Below are 20,950 nucleotides of genomic sequence, written 5' to 3' on the forward strand. Positions count from 1 at the left end.
AAAGGAGGATAAGCTGTGGGGTCGGGGGCCTTTGCCGGGGAGCAGCCGGCAGTGAAGGATGGCGGGTGGGGGGGTCTGACACCAGCTCAGCATAGAGGCTGGGAGGGGTCCACAGGCCCTGGGAGCAGAGCCATGGTTCCGTTCTCCTGCTTGGGTGAGGCTCGGCCGGCAGGGGGCTGCGTGTCCCCATAGGGGGAGGGGGCCGGTGCTGGGGACAGGGGCTGCTCCCCTGAGTTGAGCTCCCTCTCGGGAGCCCGCAGTGTTGGTGGCTGCAGCGGCAGAGCCACGGGGAAGCTGGCCATGTAGAAGACTCGGCCCAGGCGCTTGGCCACCTGTGGAGAGACGGGCCTGGATGGGGCCTGCGGGGCTGCTACCCTGCAGCCACACGCAGAGCCTCAGTGCTGCCCCTCTGTTGTCTGGAGACCACCGCCCCCAGCAGGCGCTCACCTGGGCCCGGATCTTGAGAGCAGGCCCCAGCTTCAGCCCCATGGTGGTCAGGAGATGTTCCTCTGTCAGCAGGGGCAGGGTCTCCCCGTCAATCCCCTGTTCTCTGAAGACCTGGGGGTGGGGGGGCACAGTGTCAGGGCGCGAGTACCAGGGCTGTGTGTCCTGGGGTGGCCTCAAAGCTCTCCAGAGAAAGCAGAGCCAAGAGGAGCTTTTGGTGCAGCTTGCAGGGAAAAGTGTCAAATGAAAGTCTCCTCTGTGTTGGGCACATGTCCCACCTTGGAGGCGGAAGCACTGACAGAGGGGGGGTGGGGTGTGCACCAGTGCCCCCACCCCCTCAGTCTTTGAAAAGGAGAAATTTGGGGTGGGAAGCAGCGCTGGGTAGTAGGGGTGCTCAGAACCATCCTGGGCGGGGCCCCTCACCGGTGCATATTCTCCACAGCCGGACAGGCCGCCCACAAAGCTGCAGACATCGTCCACTGTCCACTTGCTGACATCCTCGGGCGCTGTGGCCTCCTCCCCATCCATGAAGAGGCCCCCCATGGCGCCTGGGTTGGGGGTAGAGTGTTGTTAGGACTCTGGCCAGCTCTTTCCTGTGTGCTCCCACCCCAGTCTGCTGACCTTTGCTCGCCCTAATTGCTCAGAAATGTTGGACTGATGACTGAAAGGGATTCTCCTCCCTGTGGATGCCCTCCCTGAGACCCTGGGCGGGGGATGGGGGACTGGGTCTCCCTCCACCCCGTGGAGGGATCTAAAGGCATGGTGGGGGTGCCCACCTGTGTGGAAGTAGGGGCTGACAGTGTAGGGCAAGCCCAGGGGCAGGGCAGGGGGCAGCATGGACCCCGAGGCAAGCCCCTTTCCCTCAGAGCTGGCCCCTCCAGCTGGGGCTTGGCCTGGGATGGGGCCCTGGCCCCCAGCAGCCATCATCTCGGGGTCCTCTCCGTCTGAGTCCTTGGGGGGCTCATCTTCAGAGCCGTCTTGTGCCCAGAGCCCAGCCCCTGTGGTCTCCTTGGGCTCACTGGGCCGGGCTGAGGCAGGGCTGGGGCCCCCCTTTCGAGGAGCTCGGCGGGCAGGCTCCCGGGGCGGGGTGGGGGGGCCGGGGCCCGGGGGTCCCTGGGGAGGCAGGGCCAGCAGCGGCGCGGAGCTGTGTCTCAGCACCAGCATGGCCCCGCGCCGCCGCAGCTCCTCGGCACCGTCGGGTGGGCGCAGGGCGGCCTCGGGTGCCAGCAGCTGCGGCCGGTGCGCGCTCTCCAGCTCCTTGTGGCGCAGCAGCTCTGCTGACATCTCCAGCCTGGCCGTGGAGACAGACCGCAGAGCGTCAGCCAGCTCGGCAGGGGCACTTCCCGCCCCACCCCCGCTGAAGCACCTACCGGGCCAGGTTCTGCTTCCGCAGGAGCTCCTGTTGCCGGGCGAGCATCTCCGCCTGGGCAGGGGGCAGGAAGCCGTAGCCTGGTGGGAAGGGGACAGACCACGAGGCCAGGTGGCCGAGTGGTCCAGGGCCACCCAAGCCCGCCCTGGTCTGTCCTTGGCTTCAATAGGGGAAGGGGCGGTTCGCCGGGAGCACTGACGGACACGCGTCTGTGCCAGACGAACCCGGATGGCCCCGCACCAACAGCCCCACGCCCCCCCCCCCCACCTCCGGGGGACAGAATCGCGCACCAGCCTACTCCTCACCTGGGGTCTGGCACAGGGCCGAGGGCACCCCCAAAAAGGGGGGCCTGAGGTGGGGGCCCAGGGCGATGTGGGGGGCATTCTGGGGCGACAGCAAGGGGGGCGGCTGCGACAACTCCCTGTGGACGGCAGGCTGGTGAGCCGCGCGCGCCGCAGGCTCGGGCCCCCTCCCCGCGCGCCCCCTTCTTCCCAGAACTGCCGCCCCCCGCCCCCGCGGCCCCCAGCCCCGGCCGCCTCTGCTAATTGCCGGCCCTGCGGGCGGTCGATGTGCGCCCGCCGCGGCTCAGGTCGCCTCCGCCCCCGCTGGCGGCGCCAATTAATCTCGGCGGCGGCGCGGAGGCGCTGGCCCGGCGGGCGGCGGCGACTGTGGCGGTAATTACCGCGCTGGGGCCCCCGCCCCGCCCCCGCGGCCCCTGCCCCTAGCCGACCCTGCGCGGACGCGGCGCAATTAGCCGCGGTCCGGGAGGCGGCGGCTGCAGCGAGCAACTCGCCGGCGTGGCCTCCCGGCGGGAGGGGCGGGAAGCCTCCGAAGCCCTTCCGCCCCCGCCCCCTCCTGGGGTCTCCCGGCCCCTACAAGCTCCGGAGGCCTCGTCTGTGCTGCCAGCGGCTCCGGTTCCTGGATCGGTGCTGCTGGGGGCTCTCCCCGCCCCCAGCTCTCTGACTTCGGGGTCCCCAGACCTCGCACTGCTCCCCCTCATCTGCCTCAAGCCCCCTCACCTACCTGTTGGGGGAGCAAAGCCCTCAGCTGTCTCAGGGGCACCTGGATTCGGCGGGCCCCACAGCTGCTCCGTGGAAACACACCCCACCCAGAGGGATGGTCACCCCCACACATTCTACCCCAGAAATGTTCTGGGCCTCTGCCCGGCTGCCACCAACCGAGGCCCGAGCACAGTGCCCGGTTCACTCAGGACCCTGCGGCTGTACAGCGGCGAAGGGGAGGTGCGGGCTGTGGACCTCACATGCAGAAACCAGGTGATAGGTCTGCCAACCGCAGCTCTGTAGCCCCGAAACAAGCACAGGGAATGTAGGGGTCTGTCTGAAATGCAGGCACCCCGATACCTCTCTGAGAAGGACGGGGCACCAGCTGGGGCGGTGCCGTCTCGGTGCTCAGCCAGGCCCTGCTTCCGGCGCTGGCCTGCTGTGGACGAGGGCAGGTGGACTTCCAGGCCACTGGGGCTCCTCGCGGCCGCCGCTGCCACCTCCTGCCGGACCCTCAGGAGATCTGAGGGCGGGGGCAGCAGCAGTGACCCAGAGGCCAGCCCCCACCAGGCCCTCACGTCCCCCACACCCTGTAGCACACTGGCCAAGGACACGCAGACCCGGAGCACATTCTCCCACCGACCCTGCTGGCTCGTCACCGGGACAGAAAGACGAGCAGGCCATGAGGCAGGGCTGACACCAGACATCCTCAGCGCAAGGCCCGCTGGGGGCACCCACCGGTCTTGGGAGGGGGCCAGGTGAGCATTTGCAAGGGATATGGGGATGTCAGGAACAAAAAAGTGGTTGGGATGGAGAGAGGGAAAGGTCCCACGCAGGGGAGCCTGGTGGTGCAGGCACCAGAGTGGAGACTACCGAGAGCAAGGCTGCAGGGCCCGGGAGGGGAGGGCTCGTGCAAAGGCCCCAGAGTGAGGGCAGAGCGGGACCTGTCCAGGAGTTGGGGCGGGTCTCCAACCCCCCGCCTAGGTAACACCCAGGCCCACTGTGCGGTCTACGCACTCCGCTCTTCACCCCGGCCCTCTGTCCTGCTCAGGGCCGGACCTCAGGGTCCCCCCCCCGCAGCCCCCCCACTGTGCTGGCTCCGCCGCCACCGCCTGTTTATAAATTAATTACCCGAAAAGCGGAGGTGGGTCCTGCCCGGGGCCGGGTGCCAGGCCGCAGAGCCCAGCCGGCGCGGCCGCCCGCATCGATCCCGGCAGGGCGCCGCGCCCCCGCCCGCCCGCGGCCTGGGTTATTTACCGTCGGCTCCGGGCGGGGGCGGCGGGCGGGGGCCTGATTGACAGCCCGACTCCGCGCCGCTCCCCGCGGCCATCGCCCCTCCCCGCGCAGGCCAGCGGAGCCGGCCCCAGGCAGAGCAGGGAAAGCAATTAAAAAGGAAGATTTTTAAATTATTAACATTTGGTGAATTATTCAGGCTCTCGGTGCCTGACTGCCCTGGGGGACAGTGCCTGTGTAAGGAGAGGAAATCCGGCCCGTTTTCCCAGCACCCTCTCACCCAGTTCCAGCCAGAAAAGGCAAGCCCCCGGCCCCAGCCCCCGGACTGGGGTCTGCAAAGCCCGGGTGCAGCTGGACAGGGTGCCGGACTGTGCCCTCGCGGTGGTAGGGGGGCTTCCGAGCGTCCTGTCCGGGAGCCGGGTGGGAGGGGCATGGCGCCTCTGGCCGGAGCTCCTGCTGAGCACCAGCGAAGGCCGTGAAGGCCGGGCGACCAAACCTGACCCGTCGCCCATCCTGCTTCTGGACGGACGCCCACAGTGGACGTTCAGGGGCTGACTGCTGCCCTGCTCTTGGCCTCCCCGAGGAGGGGCCTGGCACTCGCCAGACGGAGCCGTCCAGACCAGGGGCCACGGACACCTGCGCGTGCTGGGCCTGGGGAGACCCCCACCTCCCACCCTCGCGTGGGCTCCCCTGAGACTCAGCTTCCTCATCTGTGAAATGCCAGTGGCCATTCGAGGCCCAGCTGGGAGAGCCTGTGGGAGACCTGTTGGTGGGGGGGCTCCCCCAGATCTACCCAAACAAGCGGCTGCGTTGGGCAAAGGGAGGAAGAGGTGGGCCTCATTGGCCACCTACAAGGGCTTCCGAGGTTTGAGGGGCCGAAAGACCTGCATCCAATCCCAGCCTTGGTGTCAGCAGCCAAAGACCCCAGGGCCTCTTCTCAGGGTGAGCAGAGACCTCTCAGGACAGGGAGAGTCCAGCGCACGTGGTGGACTCTCATGCGTGGGGAGGGCCTACATACCGTGGCCGGGGAGGCCCAGGTGGTAGAGACGCTGAGGGTCCTCAAAGGTGGCGGCCTCACTCAGGGCGGACACCAGCCGGCGGTAATGATCCTCGGGGGCCATGCCGGGCCCTAGTTCCGGAAGCGACGGACCCTCTGCGTTGGGCAAGCACAGGAGGGGGTCTTCCCCTTCAGATACAGCCGAGGGGGAGAGGCAGGGGCTCCCCTCTTAGAACCTGCTGCTGTGCTGACCCTGCCCTGCAGAGGGTCCGGGCTGTCCCCCTTCCTCTCCAGTGCCTGTGCCCCCACCCCCCGGGGGGTCGGGCTCACACCTTGAGGGGACTTGCTTCGGGCCTTCTTCTCGGAAGGGCAGCCACTGCTGATGTGGGGGGAGCGACCCAGCCTCTTGCCCAGCAGGTCACCTGGGAGAGGGCAGAGTGAACCCCACCCTGCCTCTCAGGGCTCGTAGGGGCCGGGGCGGGAACAGCTCAGGCCCACCCCAATACCGGCCTCAGTCCCGGCCCAGCTCCAGCTCAGCCCGGAACCACACCCCTCGTTCCTCAGGGGTGCCTGTGGGTCCTGGCCAGGTTAAAGCTGTGCCCAGCCCGGGGTCCCTCATGCGGGGCTGGGACAGGGCAAGGGCCTGGGACGGTCCAGACCCTGGGCTCTGGACTGCGCGTGCGTAGATACGATGGGAGATTCACAGCTACGGCCTCAGGTAGCAACTCGGGACCCCACAGGTGCCATGCCGCCCGCACCAGCCAGACTAGTCTCCTCTGCAGAATAAGGAGCCCTCCTCAGCACCCTGATTTGACTGGAAACCAACCTCTCCTCCTAGGGCAGGGGTGAGGACCGGCAGTGCAGGGTCCCATGCCAGGGTACCCCAACCTCTTCCTAGACTAGAGGCCACAGGCCCCGGCACACCTGCCACATCCATTCTTCCTGGGCCCCTGCCCCCAGGCCACACCGCTCACTGCCCCCAGAAAGCCCGAGCCACCACCCTGCCCTGGCCCGTCACACACATGCCCACCTGCCCAGCTGGGCTAAGCCCCCAAGGGCACCCCAAGCAGCCTCACCCACTGCGTACAGCCCCTCACGTGGCCCAGGCCCCACCCCCCAGCCCCATCCTGAAGTCCTCTCTCAGGTCCCACATACAAACCATACTCATCCATCCCCTGGCACCAGCTCCCCTCCATCCCAGCCCCTGCACCCAGACGCCAGGCTCCCTCCCGAGCCCAAGGCCTGGGAGGTCCCTGCGGAACAGCTGAGCAGTTGGCTTGGTCTCCTGGACCCACCGCAGTTACCTACCCTAACCCACCACAGTGCTGGCCTCCCGTCCAGACCCCGTGCTCCTGGCCCCCTCTCCATCCTCACGGGGCTCTGGGTCGGTGGGTGGGTGAGGGGCCCGCCATGGCAAGCGGACCTCCCGAGAAGCCTGGCCGTCAGCTCCAGAGCCTAATTCCTTTTCCTTATTCCCTTAATCTGTCATTTTTATCAGGTGGGGAAGTGCGGCGGCAGCAGAGTGCCGATCAATCTCCACTTTACAGCTGACAGAATGGTGCTAATAACTTATTGATCTCGGCTACCTCCTGCCACTGGCCGGGGCCCAGTGGCCTAGCCCCAGGCCTTGCCCCGAGAGGGACGAGGACGAGGTCCCCACCGCCCAGACGAAGGGTCCTACCTCAATGACCTAGCAGGATGGGTGGGGGGTGCTCAACCAGCACAAGGCCCCTCAGGAAGCCAAAGGGTCTCCGGCCAGCAGGGCCAGCAGGGCTGCAGCGTCCAGCTGTGCCAGGCAGGAAGGTGGGTCTGGGCTGGGTCCACACCTGCTGCCCGCACCCCACCCTGTATGCACGCCTCCTGGACCCAGAGAAGGACCCAGGGCTCTCACCTCCCTGCGATCTGTTTCCCATTTTCCACACTGGGGGTGGGGCTCCTCTCTGACTGGGAGAGGTGCTGGGGAGCACCTCACTGTGGGGGGGACCCACAGTGAGAACCAGGCCCATGGCCGCAGGGGGCTCCTGCTGTGGGGGTCTGGGGCTCACCAGGCCCTTATGAGGCCACATCTACTCACAGACACACCCGGGGCAGCCAGAAGCAGACACACACACAGTCACCCGATTGTCTGCCGGGCTGCCCCAAGCCCTCTCCTCCCGACCCTTCCTGCCCGGGTGAAAACAGGACTGACACGTGCTCCTGGGGAGGAGGAGGTGAGGACGGGCGAAGGCCTCCACCCACGGGCTGGCCGGAAGACGTGGAAGCCGATGAGAAGTGGAGTCCCGAGAGGTGGGCAGGACTCGGACGAAACCTGGACACAGGACACACGTGGCGCTTCATGCAGACCACGTGGGACCCCTGAAGTGCTCATATGCGGGCCCTGCACCTGAGCATGAAGAGAGTGAGGGCACCCTGATACACACGTGCCACACAGGTGTGAGTGGATACCCAGGCCTCTGGCCGGGCCCAGGGCGCACACGCGCACTCAGGCCACGCACCATGGGGAGGTCTCCACGTGTGCAGGCAGCAGGGGCCTGGCGGCTCAGAATATCTCCATCGCTGTGGGGCTCCGGAGGCTCGCCCCTCGATCGATGGGGCAATTAGATTTTATCAGCCGCCTGCTCAGCGCCCCCAACTCGGCTCCAGAAGCAGCAACCCCCCAGAGGCCTACCTAGGCACAGGCACACCTGGAGGCCCTGATGGGGGTACTCAGGTGTCCCGGGACGGTGGACCATCCCCTGCCCAGCCTTCCTGAGAGCTGCAGCCACTGCTGGGAACTTCCCAGGTTTGCCCTGGTCCATAGAGCAGCAAGGGACCCCTGCCACCTCCTCTCAGCACCCCCCCACCTTCAGCCACAGCTCAGCCGTGCCTCACTCTCTGCAGTGGTGCCTCGTGGGTCCCTGCTGTCACCAGGAGCCGCCCCTCCTCAGGGACAGAGCTCCTGGGCCAGCACCCTCCTGCCCCACCCCTGCAGAGGTCCAGGCCCCAGCACCCCTTCTCTCAGGGCGTGGCCCCCTTCCCTCCTGGGGCCCCTCGCTCTGTGGGGTCGGTGGGTACTCCGTGCGTGCAGAGCGTGTCCCTGCCCATTCAGGAGCCACTCCCAGGTGTGCACCTCTGAGCCTCCGTGAGGCCTGCACTCCCTGGCTGTCCTGCCTTCATCTGCCCCTGCGGCCTCGGCCACTCCAAGCCCACCGCAGCAGCAGCCACGGTGGAGCCACCGCCTCCGCCTTCTGTCTGCCCGGCTGGCCCGGATTAACACAATTACCATCACACAGAGCCCCGGGGGACAGCCGGCCTCACCCCCTCCCGCCGCCTCCGCTGGCCTCCCTGGCTGCCCGCCAAGGCTGCTGGGGGTGGCGGCGGCGGCGGCGGCATCCAGAGCCCATGGGCAGAGACGCAGGGAGGGCCGTGGGACGGCCGTCCTCTCGCTGAGCTGCCTTGGCTCTGGCAGCCCCGTCCTCACCCCCCGGCACTGCCCTGGCCCCTCACCTGCGGCTCCCAGGCCGACCTCCACGCTGCCTCTCTGGAATTCACAGCGGCTCTGATGCTCGGGCATAACGAGGTGGCGGCTGCGACGCACGCTGGATATGAGGGTGGGAAGGTCGCTGTCCTGGCTGCAGCGAAGCAGACGGGGGAGGTGAGACCCCGTGGGGCTGCTGACTGAGCCTGCGTGTGAGCGCCGTGAGCATCTCCATTCCCTGGTGGGTGTGGGCCCTCACCCTGGCCTACGCAGGCCCCACCTGGGCCCACCAGGCCCTGCCAAGTGTCTGCTGGACGTGGGGCCTCGCCCCTGACCGCCCCCTGCTGCTCCCAGGGGGGTCTGTCTCCTCCTGCCGGCGGGGGGCCTGCTCCTGGGCGGTAGGCTGCCAGAGAGGCCCAGCACTTACTCCCGTGCACGTGCTAAACTTGCAGCCACCCACGGACTCTCGATTTCTTCAAATAAGGAAACCGAGGTTGAGAGCAAAGTCTGCGGCCAATGAGGCGTGCGCGTGTCCAGGGACACACACGGGCGCACGCACACTCACACAGGCCTGCAGACACACAGACACAGACGCGCACCGCGGCCCCCGCTGTGCCCGTGCTCAGGACACTCTGTTCTCTCCAGGACTCCCCGCCAAGAACCTTGGGACGAACACAAATTTAACTCTGTCCCCTCATTTCTCTTCCTGTCAAATCAGCTCAGTGCCTGTAGCACAGAACCCCAGAGAAAAGAGGGAGGGAATGGTCCCCTAACCCATTTGCTCTTGGGGCTCTGAGAGCGTCTCCCTTAGCACAGGGAAGGGCCACTCGCCACCTTGCAGATGCAGCCAGGAGTGGCAGGAAGTTGGGATACGGCAGAAGAGGAGTGGGGAGGGACCCCAGCCCACCCTGTGACATGCCAGCACTCCCTCCCCAGCACCCTCGCTCCCCAGCCCACCTGTAATGGAGCAGCCTCCTGTCTGGGCCACTGCAAGGGGGGCCTCCACTGAGTGACCTGGGAACCAACCCTAAACCTCATTAAATAGCCCCCAGCACCCCCTCCCCCCAGCCTGGGTGGCTGGAGCAGGCTAATCCAGAGCTGGCCCCTAAGCAGATCAGTTTCAGCTCCAAAGCCTCCAGGGCTGGGCTCTAGAGCCTCAGGGAGACCCTGATGCAGGCTCTCTCCCACCCCCACCCCCCTTTCCCTGGAGGCGAGAAGGTCCCCTCCCCATGCAAACAAGAGGGCAGGTGGGTGGGAATAAGTACTTTATGGGATTAATGGGCAGCAATTCTCACCCCCTCTATCATCCTCATCAATGCGGGGGCTGCGGGGGGAGGGGGGACTGGTGGAAGAGAGAAGTGCTGTCCTCAGCACCAGGGAGGGGGCGGCGGGTGCCTAGTGGCGCGGCTGCTGCCGCCACGGGGTTCTCCCTCTCCCTTGAGGGGACCCCCTTCTGGTGTCTCTAGGACTCCTGCAGGAGGGGGACCAACTCCCCAGAGACTGAGGAGTAGGGTCAGGCCCCATCCGTTTGCTCCCCGTGAATCCTCAGCCGAGTGCCCCACGCAGGGCCTGGGTCTGCCCCCCTCACCACCACCGTGGCCAACAGTTCTTTCACTCGTTGGTCATTCAGGCACTCGGCTGGTGCTGCAGCCCCAGGGAGGTGATGCCTAGTGGGAATCAGGGCACAGTCCACCCACCAAACCCCTGCTCCCTGCCTTGGGGGTTTGCGCCCTGGGCCCCAAGACAGCCTGGCTGGCCCGGCCCCAGAAAACCTGTGTGGTCACTCCGTCATTCACTTTACGTAAAGCCTGGTGTCATTCACGCCAGGCTTTTATAAAGAACCGCGAAGAAGTTTTGTACACGCCAGACTGAATACGTGTGAACCCTCAGACCCCATCTCCCCATGAGGGGCCCCTCGGGCTCCTCCAGTGCCTGCTACACCGTCCAGTCCTTGTCCGTCTCCTGGCCAGCTCAGGGGCCTCAGGAGGGCAGGGACCACATCTCCCGCCTGCTGCCCAGGATGCATGGGGCCTAAGGGGGAGCTCCAGCCAGGCAGGTGGTTCACTGCAGTCATGCAGACAGAGGGACGGGGACGAATGGACCGACGGATGGAACTGATGGACAGACAGACAGATGAAGATCGGTGGATGAAGTCAGATGACCAGACAGACGGAGACGGACAGACAGACACGGACAGGCGCTACTGGACCGACAGAAGGGATGGCAACAGCAAACAAAGACAGATGCACAGAGCCTGAAGTACAGACAGCAGACTAGAGACAGAAAGACACATGGACAGGGCCAGAAGGAGCCAGGAAGAGACAAGGACAGAGCCGGGGTGGGAACAGCGTGAGGCTGCTGGGCCGCGTGCTTGCCCAGCCCTCCCTGGCCAGACGCCGGGGTGTGCAGTGGGGGACTGGGGGGGGCAGATGGGCTGTAAGTCCTCTTGGCTGAGCCCCTCAGTCTCCCCTCTGGTAAAGTCCCGAAAATCAGCCCAGCTGCTCTGAGCGCCTGTGCCAGGCCGAAGGAGCGCCCTCTCGCCGGGGCCTGGCCTCTTGCTAGGGGCTCCCTGCGTCTGGACACCTGGGCCCTCTCCCACACCCCATGGCTGGGGGGTGAGCAGGGGGCTACACGCAGGGGAGGAGCAGCCTGGGATTTCCCTACAGGCTTCGCTGACAATTTTATCATGTAGCTTCCCAAGTAAAAGGCCCATAAAACGTCATCAATGCTCATGACGGTTCATAAAAATGATCAGTTGAGTGGGCAACTTCAAAATGAGGTGGAGATAAGTTTAAAGACGTTTTCATTGTAATTTGGCTCCAGGACCCAGACATTCTCAGAAATGTAAATAATAACACATCTGGGGCTTCCCTGGTGGTGCGGTGGTTAAGGATCCTCCTGCCAACGCAGTAGACACGGGTTCGAGCCCTGGTCCGGGAAGATCCCACAGGCCGCGGAGCAACTGAGCCCGTGCGCCACAGCTACTGAGCCTGCACTCTAGAGCCCGCGAGCCACAACTACTGAAGCCCGCGTGCCTAGGGCCCGCGCTCTGCAACGAGAAGCCGCTGCAATGAGAAGCCCACGCACCACAACAAGAGTAGCCCCCCCGCTCGCCGCAACTAGAGAAAGCCCACGCGCAGCAACGAAGACCCAACGCAAAAAAATAAAAATAATAAATAAATAAATAATAGTAACACATCTGGCACGAAGCCAGGCAGCAAGTGGGGCCACTCAGCGCTGGACGCCCACTGCCTGCTCGGTTGGGCTCTTCCTGTGCCTTCCCTGGAAGCGCTGGGCCAAGACTTGACCCCACTGACCACAGACACCACAGGCACCACAGCCTGGGCTCTGCCCACAGACTGCCCACCCCTGCCCTTCTGAAACGGGGGACTTGGGTCTCCCCAACACCCCCCAACCTCCTCATCAGGTCCCCTCATTTTTACCTCCTTACTACCTCTTGGATTGGCAGCCCCCTCAGCCTCTCTGCTTCCACCATGCCTGAGTAGCCCCCCGCTCGCCGCAACTAGAGAAAGCCCACGCGCAGCAACGAAGACCCAACGCAAAAAAATAAAAATAATAAATAAATAAATAATAGTAACACATCTGGCACGAAGCCAGGCAGCAAGTGGGGCCACTCAGCGCTGGACGCCCACTGCCTGCTCGGTTGGGCTCTTCCTGTGCCTTCCCTGGAAGCGCTGGGCCAAGACTTGACCCCACTGACCACAGACACCACAGGCACCACAGCCTGGGCTCTGCCCACAGACTGCCCACCCCTGCCCTTCTGAAACGGGGGACTTGGGTCTCCCCAACACCCCCCAACCTCCTCATCAGGTCCCCTCATTTTTACCTCCTTACTACCTCTTGGATTGGCAGCCCCCTCAGCCTCTCTGCTTCCACCATGCCTGGATCACCATGCACTGGAGCAAACCCCCAACCTGCTGGGCGGGGCCTCCAGCAGGACCTTGTCGAAAGATACACTGGTTACTCCCCTGCTCAAGAACTTGCAGTGGCTCCCCACTGCCTGAAGGACAACGCCAACAGTCCCAGCATCTAAGGCCCTTTAGCCTCCGGATGAGCCAGGCCTACCAGCTTCCCCTCCTCCCTTCCCACAAACCGTTCCCTCGTTCCTCCGTGTCTTTGCAGACATCCCCTTTCCCTAGTGAACTCCTATGCATCCTTCAAGACCCCACTCACACATCACCATTCTCACATCCCAGTGGGTCTCTGGGAGGGTGGGAGGGGCCGGTCACGGCCTTAGCTCTGGGCAGATGGGCTTCAATGTGCGAGGGGGAGCGCACTTGGGCTTCAGGGCTGAGCAGTCCAGCACCCACGGCCGTGCTGCTGTCACAGCCTAGGCACAAGTCAACAGACAGACGACGGACTAAGGAGAGGAGGAGGGGAGGGAGGCTGGAGAGACTTAGAAGCAGCCCCAGGGGACGTGGAGCAACAAGGCTGTGTCCTGCCCATGCACGGCACGTGGGCGCAGCCTGGCCCGGGCCCGGCCCTACCTGCAGGACGTCTCTCGGAAGGAGATGTTCACATCCCAGTGGGTGTGGACTCTGCAAAGAGAGAAGCAGAGGGTCAGTGTGGCCTCCAGGACTCGGCACGGGGACAGCAGGACGTGTGTGTGTGTGTGGCACGCCCTGTGTCTGCCCTGGAGCGCCAGCCTCAAGGGAACTGGGCTGGCTCAGAGCACACTCAACGGGCCGGCGGCTGCCGCCAGGACAGGCCCGCGGGGCAGGAGCCAGCTCCTGGCCTCACCAGACAGAGGACTCGGGAAGGGCGGAATTGAGAGCCCGAGCCTCTGCTTCTTGTTGCCGTGGAACCTGAGCAGCCCCCAGGCTGTGCTGGGCGCGGGGGCGCTGCGGCTTCCTCTGCACGTGTCACTCGTGTGACTGAACCCAGATTCCTAGTTGCTAGAGCTGCCCCGGGCAGGGAGTGAGCCCCATGGCCACTGCTGGCTCCAGTGGTGGCCCCTGGGTCCCAGCTGCTGCCGACCTGCCTCCTGAAAGGGAGCATCACGCAGCAGAGGCCAAGAAAGGAAGCAGCTCTGCCCTGTGCCCGCGCTCTCTTCACAGCAGCACCCCTGCAAAGGCCCTCGGGCTGACAGAGGGCAGCACGGTGGGCGTGGGGGCTGGCGGGGCTGTGTCTCCGGAGGCCCGGGCGGTTAGCGGTAGGGTAGGAGAAACTGGACCACGTTAAAAGGCCAAGCAGGCAGAGGAAGGGCCTAAAATTCTGGGGATGCACAAGACATGCTGGACAGACGGATGATGGATGGACAGATAAGAGGCGAGTGAACAGAGGGAGGGGCCTCTGTCAGGAGGGGAGAAGTGGGAGGTCAGCAAGGGTGGCCCCAAGCCTGGGAGGGTCAGTGAGCAGCCAGGGGAGCGGTCGCTGCGGTGGGAGTGAGGTGGGGTCCGCCCGGCTCCTCCTTCCCCGCCTGGCTGCGGTGCCGCCAGACCCTCTTCCTGGAGACGCCTTCCTTCCTCGCACCCAGCGGCTCCGTGCCTCCCGGCCAACCACCCTCCCTGGGCCGCTCTGGCCGCGACCACCGGCGGTGCCTGCTCCCCAGCGACGCCCCCGAGTCCTGGCCCGACACTCGGCCCCCAGGCGAGGGCAAGGTGGGTTCGCAGCCATCCTGCGGCATGTCCCCGGGGGTCCGGGTTCTGTTTCGGCCGTGGCAGCTATCAGCGTCCACGGAGACACAACAAGCTAAACCGGGGCCCTATCCCCAGGGCATAGGCCCCCCACCCGAAGCCTGACGTGGCCTTCAGCTGCCTGGAGACCCCAGTTCTGACGTCCCCACCCGGCCAGAGCCCGCGTGCCCTCCCACCCTGGCCCTTGAAGCACCTTCTTTTCATGATACGGACATGCGGGTCGTCCTCCTGCTTCAAGCCCAGCTGCTGCCCGTAGGCCGGGCCACTCCTGTCACTGTCACCACTGGCTGAGAAGCTGGGGGTCAGCTCCTTCTTCAGGACGCGGGCAGGGGGCAAGGCAACGGTCCTCTTGTCTGCCAGCCGCCCCCGGTTCTGGACAGGGAAGAGGGAGAGGAAGGAGGTTAGGTCAAACCGGGTCGCTCAGCTTCCTGGGTGCCTACAGCAGAGGGGCCTCCAGCCTCCAGGACAATCACAACCGGCCAGAGGCCAAGGCAAGAGCAGGGAGGCAAGGCCTCCACCAGGAACCCCTCCAGAGGCTGCCTTCCTCTCCACCCTGGGGGGCTGGGGTGTGGCCAGTGCCTTGTCGGGACTCCACACTCAGCCCAGGCCCCTCCACAGGCACTCGCCTGCTGGAGACCAACGCGGCTCCCCCAGCTCCAGGGAGCCCCGAGGGGCCGCGAGTACCCGCGGGAGGCTGTGGGTCCTGTCACCGTTCAACGTGCAGTTGCCTCTGCCTGCATGTCTGCCTGGCAATCCCACTCAGACTCTGTGTGAACTGCCCCCGACCCATGCCAAGCCCGCTTTCTCTGATCAGTGCCAAACGGAGCCCAGCTCAGGGGGAGCTGAAGCTGACCCCTGGCAAATTGCAGGCCTTTGGTTCACAGGTCACCTGGCAGCTGAGACCCTTTGTCCCACGGGCCCTGGGCGGGGGGGGTCTCCCCGCTGGGTTAGGAACTAAAAGATTCGGAGTTTTTCCACGAGGCGCACCTCTCCCGGCCCTGCGACCGCAGTGTGAGCGGGGAGCAGGGCTCGCACACACGCAGGGCCTCCACAGGAGAACTCGGAGCCCGCGCACTGGCCGGTGGCTCACGTTCAGGGCCCCGCACAGTATGGCACCTGCCAGTGTCTGCAGGTTCTGCCACTCTAGGGAAGAAAAGTTCCTGTTTTCTGGTGGGCAGGAGGCTCTTTCTTATTTAATAACAGGTTACTGGTTCAGGGAGGTGGCAGGGGCCTGGGGCTTACCTAATTCTCTTTCATCTTTTCAGTGACCGGGGCCTCCTAGGACCCCGCCCTCCTGTTGCCAGGACAACGTGTCCCCGCCACACGCAGGAGCTTGGGGAAGAAGGTGTCCAGGGGGCTCCCGCCCCTCCCCGCACAGTGTCGCCCTGGATCTGAAGGGCAGCGGTGTGCAGCCACCACGGTGCTACCCTCCGGAGGAAAGGTTCTCTTCAGACCCAGACCACCCTCACCTCCAGACACACGGCCCACCCCAGCCCCAGATTTGGGCAGTGCCCCTGACAGGGTCTGGGAGCCACAGTCTCTGCCACACCTGCCCTCACACATCCACCCAGGAGGACCCCCACGGTCGGCTCTGCAACACACACTCGGCAAGACGGTCTGGGCAGCGCCGGGGACGGGTGGCGGACCGGGCGGCGCTGGCGACGGGTGGCGTGGAGGGGGCAGGAGCCGGGGTAGGCCTGCAAAACGAGAGGGCTCGCCCTGTGCTTGTAAGACCCTGGCCTTGGCTCGGTGCTACACCAGCGACAGCAGAGCCCGGGCGAGGCGGGGTGGGGGGAGGGGGGTGACTGCCCATCTGGGCCCCGAGCCTCTTGGGGCCAGGCTCTGGGGGGAGGGTTCCCAACAGCCCTGTCCTGTCAGGAGTGTGTGCTCAGCTGCAAAGCCCCCTCAGCTCTGCCCTCCTCTAGGCTGCTGTAGCCCAAGCGAAAGGCCCTCCTCTCCTGCCTTTCCGCTTTGATTAAACTGCTCTCTGAAGAAAAAAGTAAATGTGTTTCTCTCTGCTTCTCATCTGTGGGACAAGGAAGAGGAGAGGGGAACAGAGCAGTAAAGACTGCTACTTGGGGTGAGGCCAGACCAGCTGGGGTGGCCTGGGATGGCTCCAGTGGCGGGGGAGGGTGCTGAGGAAGAGGGGCCAGGATGGGCAGCCCTGCTGACCCCGGCCAAGGACAGGGAACACACATGCCCCCACGCACGCCAGAGACCTCAGCTGCTCACCCCTGCTCAGCACACAAATTTAAGAACTGGGTGCTAAGCCCCTCAGACAGCGAGGGTGGGTGTGTGGAGGCCGGCTGCGTGACCCTTGCACCGTGTGCACACCCGTATTCTGTGACCGTGAGGTGTGCACATACCTGTGGGCCTGGCCACGGGGAGTAGGGGAAAACCGTCTCTCTGTGGAAAAGGTGGGGCCTGGAAAGACAAGGGGGTCCGTGAGACTCCTTCCTTCCTAAGGGAGGGGTGCAGGGGCGGGCCTGGGAGGGACCAGGCTCCGAAGAGGCAGGCACAGGTCTGAGCCGTCCCTCATGCAGGGCAGGGACCTGGAGCCCCTGACAGGTAGGCAGCCCTGCCAAGCCATGTCCTACAGGGCACTGATGCTGTGCTCAGGCCACCTGCCCACCCTCCTCCTGTGGGAGACCTTCAAAGGGATGGTGGGAGAGGCAGGGCTCCTCCCACCTGAGCAGAAAACCCAGACCAGCCTAGAGGGTGTCCTCTTGGGCCCCAGCTGCTTGGGAAGGGGAGCAAGACCTCAGCCTCCTGCCCCGGGCAGGTGGGGTGGCAGCGGGCAAAGGTGGGCTGCCTGTGTACCTGCTCTGTCTGGGGGGCTCTGTGGGCGGGCATGCCTGTGAGTATGGCGAGCTCATGCCAGACAGTGTGTGGGGTGGGCACGTGGGGAGGTTCAGCTGCGTCCTCTTCCCCTGCCCAACTTGTGTGTCTTTACAGGACTGTGTGTGGCTTCCCAGCCTGCCCACCCCCAGGGCCCATGAGGAATCCAGGACGTCCCCTCCCCCACCCTACGGCCAGTCCAAAGTAAACAAGCTGAAGGCGGCCTGCAGGGTCCTCTCGGGCCTTCCTGGCAGCGGGGCTACTGGGTGGTGCCAGGAGCCATGGCCCTAATGGGCTCTCCCCCAGGGGCTCAAACTGTCCCCCTCAAGGCGAAATTTCCTTTTCAGGTCCACCCTCCAAACACTGCTGCCTGGAGGGCATGCGATGGGGAAGGCAGTGCTTCAGGGGCAGGCACAGGCCCCACCTCTCTTGCTCCCCTAGGCTAATGAGGGGTCAAGAGCCGTCTGCACTGGGTTGGAGGCCCCACACCAGCTCCCAGATGCAGCTCTCCTGACACCCAAGGCCCACACTGCACCTCCTGTGCCCCCAGCCGGGTTGTATCCCCAGACACTCCTGGGCGTCTAGGACCTTGCCCTGTAGGGCTCCAGCCCTGGGCACCCAGAGATGCACGCCACTCACATCCAAGCTTGTGGCCACCCCAGAATGTACGTCCAGGCCAGCCGACACTGTCACACCCCAGAACAAGCATTCCCTTAGGACCGGCCCCTCTCCCAGGCTGGGCCAGCTGACATGGTGACCCCCTCCCGACCTGTGACAAGGCAAAGTCCCCGAGCCCCAGTCAGGTGACACTGTCCAGGGAGGAATCCTTCACACCGTGGACTGTCCCCAGGACCTCAGGAGAAGCAGCTCCCAGACTCCCAAGGAGAGGTTCCAGGATAGGCAGGACCCTGCCCTGCATCAAGGGGGCGAGGGCTCTGGTGCCCCGGGATTCCCACCCAAAGCCGTCTCCTCTATTAGTCCCTGGGGGCTCCCTCCTGCCCATCGGCAGGGTTGAGGTTAGGACTGATCCTAGAAAATGCAGGCACAAGCTCCGCAGAGGAGAAACAAGACCCCGAAGCCCCAACTTTTCTCCCGCATCTCACCACCGGGGAGGATATTCGACAGCCTGGACAGTCGCAGATCGGAGGATGCACCTGCAGGATCCCCTTGGACATAAGCGTCTTCAGACTTTTCCCTGCGAGGAGAGCCGAGGCGGGACCAGTGAGGGAGCGGGGCGGGCACAGGTGGGGCCGGGCACGCGGGCACGCTTCCGGGGCGCTGTCAGGGTCAAGGCCAGGTTCCCTCCCACCACGACTATGAACACCCGCCTCCGTCCAACTTCCGAACCCACCGCCAGGCCTCGCCGCTCGCCCCACCCTCGCGGACGCCGCGGGGATCTGCAGAGCTCAGAAACGCAAGATCCGGCGAGCGCCCTCCGCTGACGTCTCCCCTCCCCTGCGCCACTCCTCCCGCGCTCCACCCTCTCCAAGCCGGTCCGCCGGAGCCCGGAGCTGGGCGGAGGAGGGTGGGCCCGGCGCCGGTGAGCGGCGCGGTCAGGACCCGGGACCGCGCTTGACCTCGTGGAGCCGCGCGCCCCAAAGTCGACGAGCGTGACTGGGCCCCTAACTTTCTGACCACCCCCCTCCCCCACCGTATGCCCGCTCTGGCGCCCGCACGTCGCGCCCTCGGAGCCAGACTCCTGCGGGAGCCCAAGCGGCTGCTCCCAGCCCCGCCCCGACGCGCGCCCCCGCGCCCCCCACCTGCCTGCGCCACCCCTGCACCTTGCCGTTCGCTTTACCAGCGCGCGTCCGCACCCGGCCGCACGTGTGCCCCTCACTCCCGCAGAACCGGTGGCTCCTCGACCCCGCAGCGGAGCACCCCGCCCAGTCGGCCTCCCGCCCGCTCTCCCGAGTTCCCGTAAACTTCCCCGTGAGCCTCAGGCCCAGGAATCCCACAAAGACCTTCCGGACGGAAGGAGCCGCCGGCTCGTGCGGCCAGCGCTGGGGGGACCGCGGAGGCCGAGGGCGCTCTGCCCGGGTCCACCAAGGCGACCGTGCTTGGGGGGAGGGGGCGTCTCTGCGGTGGCCCCGGAGTCGCAGCGCCCTCTCTAGGTAGAGATGGAGTCTCCCAGGTGGCAGGACGAGGGGGGTCCGGACCCACGGGTCCTCGGGGAGCAGAGGGGAGGGACCGGAGAGGCCCGCGCCCCCACGGCGGCCGCACCTTTGTGGCGGATGCTGCGCTTCCAGTCCTTGGCCGTCTCGCGGCCGCTGACGAACTGGAACTCGTTGGGTGTGAGCCACTCGCCGCGGTGGCGGATGGACGGACCCTTGCTGCCCTGGCAGAGTTTGCGCACGTAGAGCAGCGCGCGGTTGGCGCCGCACTCCACCTCGATGCACGGCTCGCCGTTGTCCAGCAGCGGCTGGAAATCCGGTGCCGCGGCCGCAGTGGCCGAGAAGCGCTCGAGGGCCAGAGGGTCTCTGGGCAGGTGGAGGTGCGGGGCGGCCTCGTGCAGGCTCAGGTAGGCGCGCGAGGCGCGGAGCGGCGGGGCCAAGAGCGCCTCGTAGCCCGCGGTCGCGGCTGGTAGCGAGGCGGCCGGGGGCAGGGCGGCCGCGGCGGGCAGTGGCGCCAGGTAGCCGGGCAGCGGCGGCAGTGGCAGCGCGGCCAGGGTCGGGTGGAAGGTGGCCAGAGCCAGGGCGAGGTCTTCGCGGCCGGGTAGCTCCTTCTTGACCGCCGGCATGGTGGGCGGGTGGTCCTGCAGCCTGGCTCTCCGCAGCCGGCCCAACTAGTTCCGGCCGGGGCTGGAGTTGGGTCTCGAGGGCGGGGGCCTGGGAGGCTCCTGGCCGCGCACCCGTCCTCGCCGCTACTGCGCCCCAGCCGGGCCACCTCGGACCGCTGCCCGGCCGGCTGGCGGGGCCTCTGCTGCCTGAGACATGGTGCTGCCGGAGCTGTATCGATCCCCGATCGACCTGCCCAGCGCCGCAGCTCCAGGACCCTGGGGCTCCGCAGGGCGCTGGGCCACCTGCGCCCGCGCCCCCCGGGGCGGCCCCGCGCCCGGCTTGCTGCTGCGCCCGCCGGGCCGAGCCGGGCAGTGAGGAGGTGTGGAGCCTCCGGCCGCGTGCCCCGCCCCGCCGGAGGGTCCCAGGCCCCCGCCCCGCCGTCCCAGCCGCGCACCCGCGTACTCCAGCGCGCGCCCGCCCGGCGGGGACTTGGGAGACTCGCGCCGCCGCCGCCGCCGCCGCCGCCACAACTTGGCCCATTTAAACGGCCCCGGCGCGGCGGGAGGGCGGCACGGGCTCCAGCAGGGGGTGCGTGACGGCCGACTGGGCTCACGCGGGGGACCCGACGGGCCCCGGCTGCACCCTCTGCCCTATTCCCGAGGGGGCGAGAACAGGAGGAAAGGAGACTGGTGTGTGTGTGTGTGTGTGTGGTGGTGGGGGTGCGGGGGACGGATGCCAGCGAGACGCGGCGCGCATGGACCGCGCCGGTGCTGAGGGAGTCACTGTTTGGGCGCCCCAGCCGGAGTCCTGGACTCCACGTGGGGCGGGGGCTGGCTCCTTGCGAAGGAGCCGATCGGGATCGGAATCGCCGCTTGCCTGGCGGGGGTGTGTGAGCCGGCAGCTCTGGGTAGGTGGTGGGCATCAGTGGTGAGGGCATGGGTGGTCTCCTCGGCTCTACAGGGTGTGTGTGCGCTGTGTGGCCTCGGCAAAGGTGTTGGGGAGGGTTCGTGGTCTGTGAATAACAACGATAACAGTTCCATCAGCCATTGCCCCCTCACCATACACTCCACACACCTTAGCTCACCTGATCGTCCCAGCACGAGTTTTCCTTTATTACCCCCATTTTACAGATGAGGAAGGTGAGGTACAAAGAGGCCAAGTAACTGTACTGACGTTTCAAATCCAGGCTGTCTGCCTCCACGGCAAACAGTATCTGAGCCATTGGGTGGGGCAAGAA

At 66.0% G+C, this 20,950-nt stretch overlaps 1 protein-coding gene across 1 annotated transcript; it reads right to left on the reverse strand.

Moving 5' to 3' along the window:
• Positions 1 to 7: 7 nt before the first annotated feature.
• On the reverse strand, positions 8 to 19,860 carry SAMD11 (sterile alpha motif domain containing 11). Its single transcript, XM_028488024.2, has 14 exons — positions 19,217 to 19,860; positions 18,100 to 18,191; positions 14,352 to 14,530; positions 13,010 to 13,060; positions 8,531 to 8,655; positions 5,377 to 5,466; positions 5,066 to 5,200; positions 3,175 to 3,337; positions 2,119 to 2,234; positions 1,815 to 1,893; positions 1,221 to 1,735; positions 868 to 992; positions 448 to 558; positions 8 to 332 (listed from the first exon to the last, which is right to left on the reverse strand). The coding sequence occupies exons 1-14, from the start codon at positions 19,731 to 19,733 to the stop codon at positions 87 to 89; spliced, it is 2,544 nt and encodes an 847-aa protein (XP_028343825.2). The 5' UTR covers positions 19,734 to 19,860; the 3' UTR covers positions 8 to 86.
• Between the last annotated feature and the right edge of the window lie 1,090 nt (positions 19,861 to 20,950).

Source organism: Physeter macrocephalus, chromosome 3, assembly GCF_002837175.3.
Source record: "Physeter macrocephalus isolate SW-GA chromosome 3, ASM283717v5, whole genome shotgun sequence".
NCBI classification, from domain to species: Eukaryota; Metazoa; Chordata; class Mammalia; order Artiodactyla; family Physeteridae; genus Physeter; species Physeter macrocephalus.

Excerpts from the sequence above, each read along its gene's own strand:
- SAMD11 (XM_028488024.2), bottom strand. The coding sequence starts at position 19,733 with ATGCCGGCGGTCAAGAAGGAGCTACCCGGCCGCGAAGACCTCGCCCTG. Across the intron at positions 14,531-18,099 it reads GTCGAATATCCTCCCCGGTG|AACCGGGGGCGGCTGGCAGA; the intron begins GTGAGATGCGGG and ends TTCCCTGTCCAG. Across the intron at positions 3,338-5,065 it reads CCTGGGCCTCCCCGGCCACG|ATCTCCTGAGGGTCCGGCAG; the intron begins GTATGTAGGCCC and ends CCCCGCCCTCAG.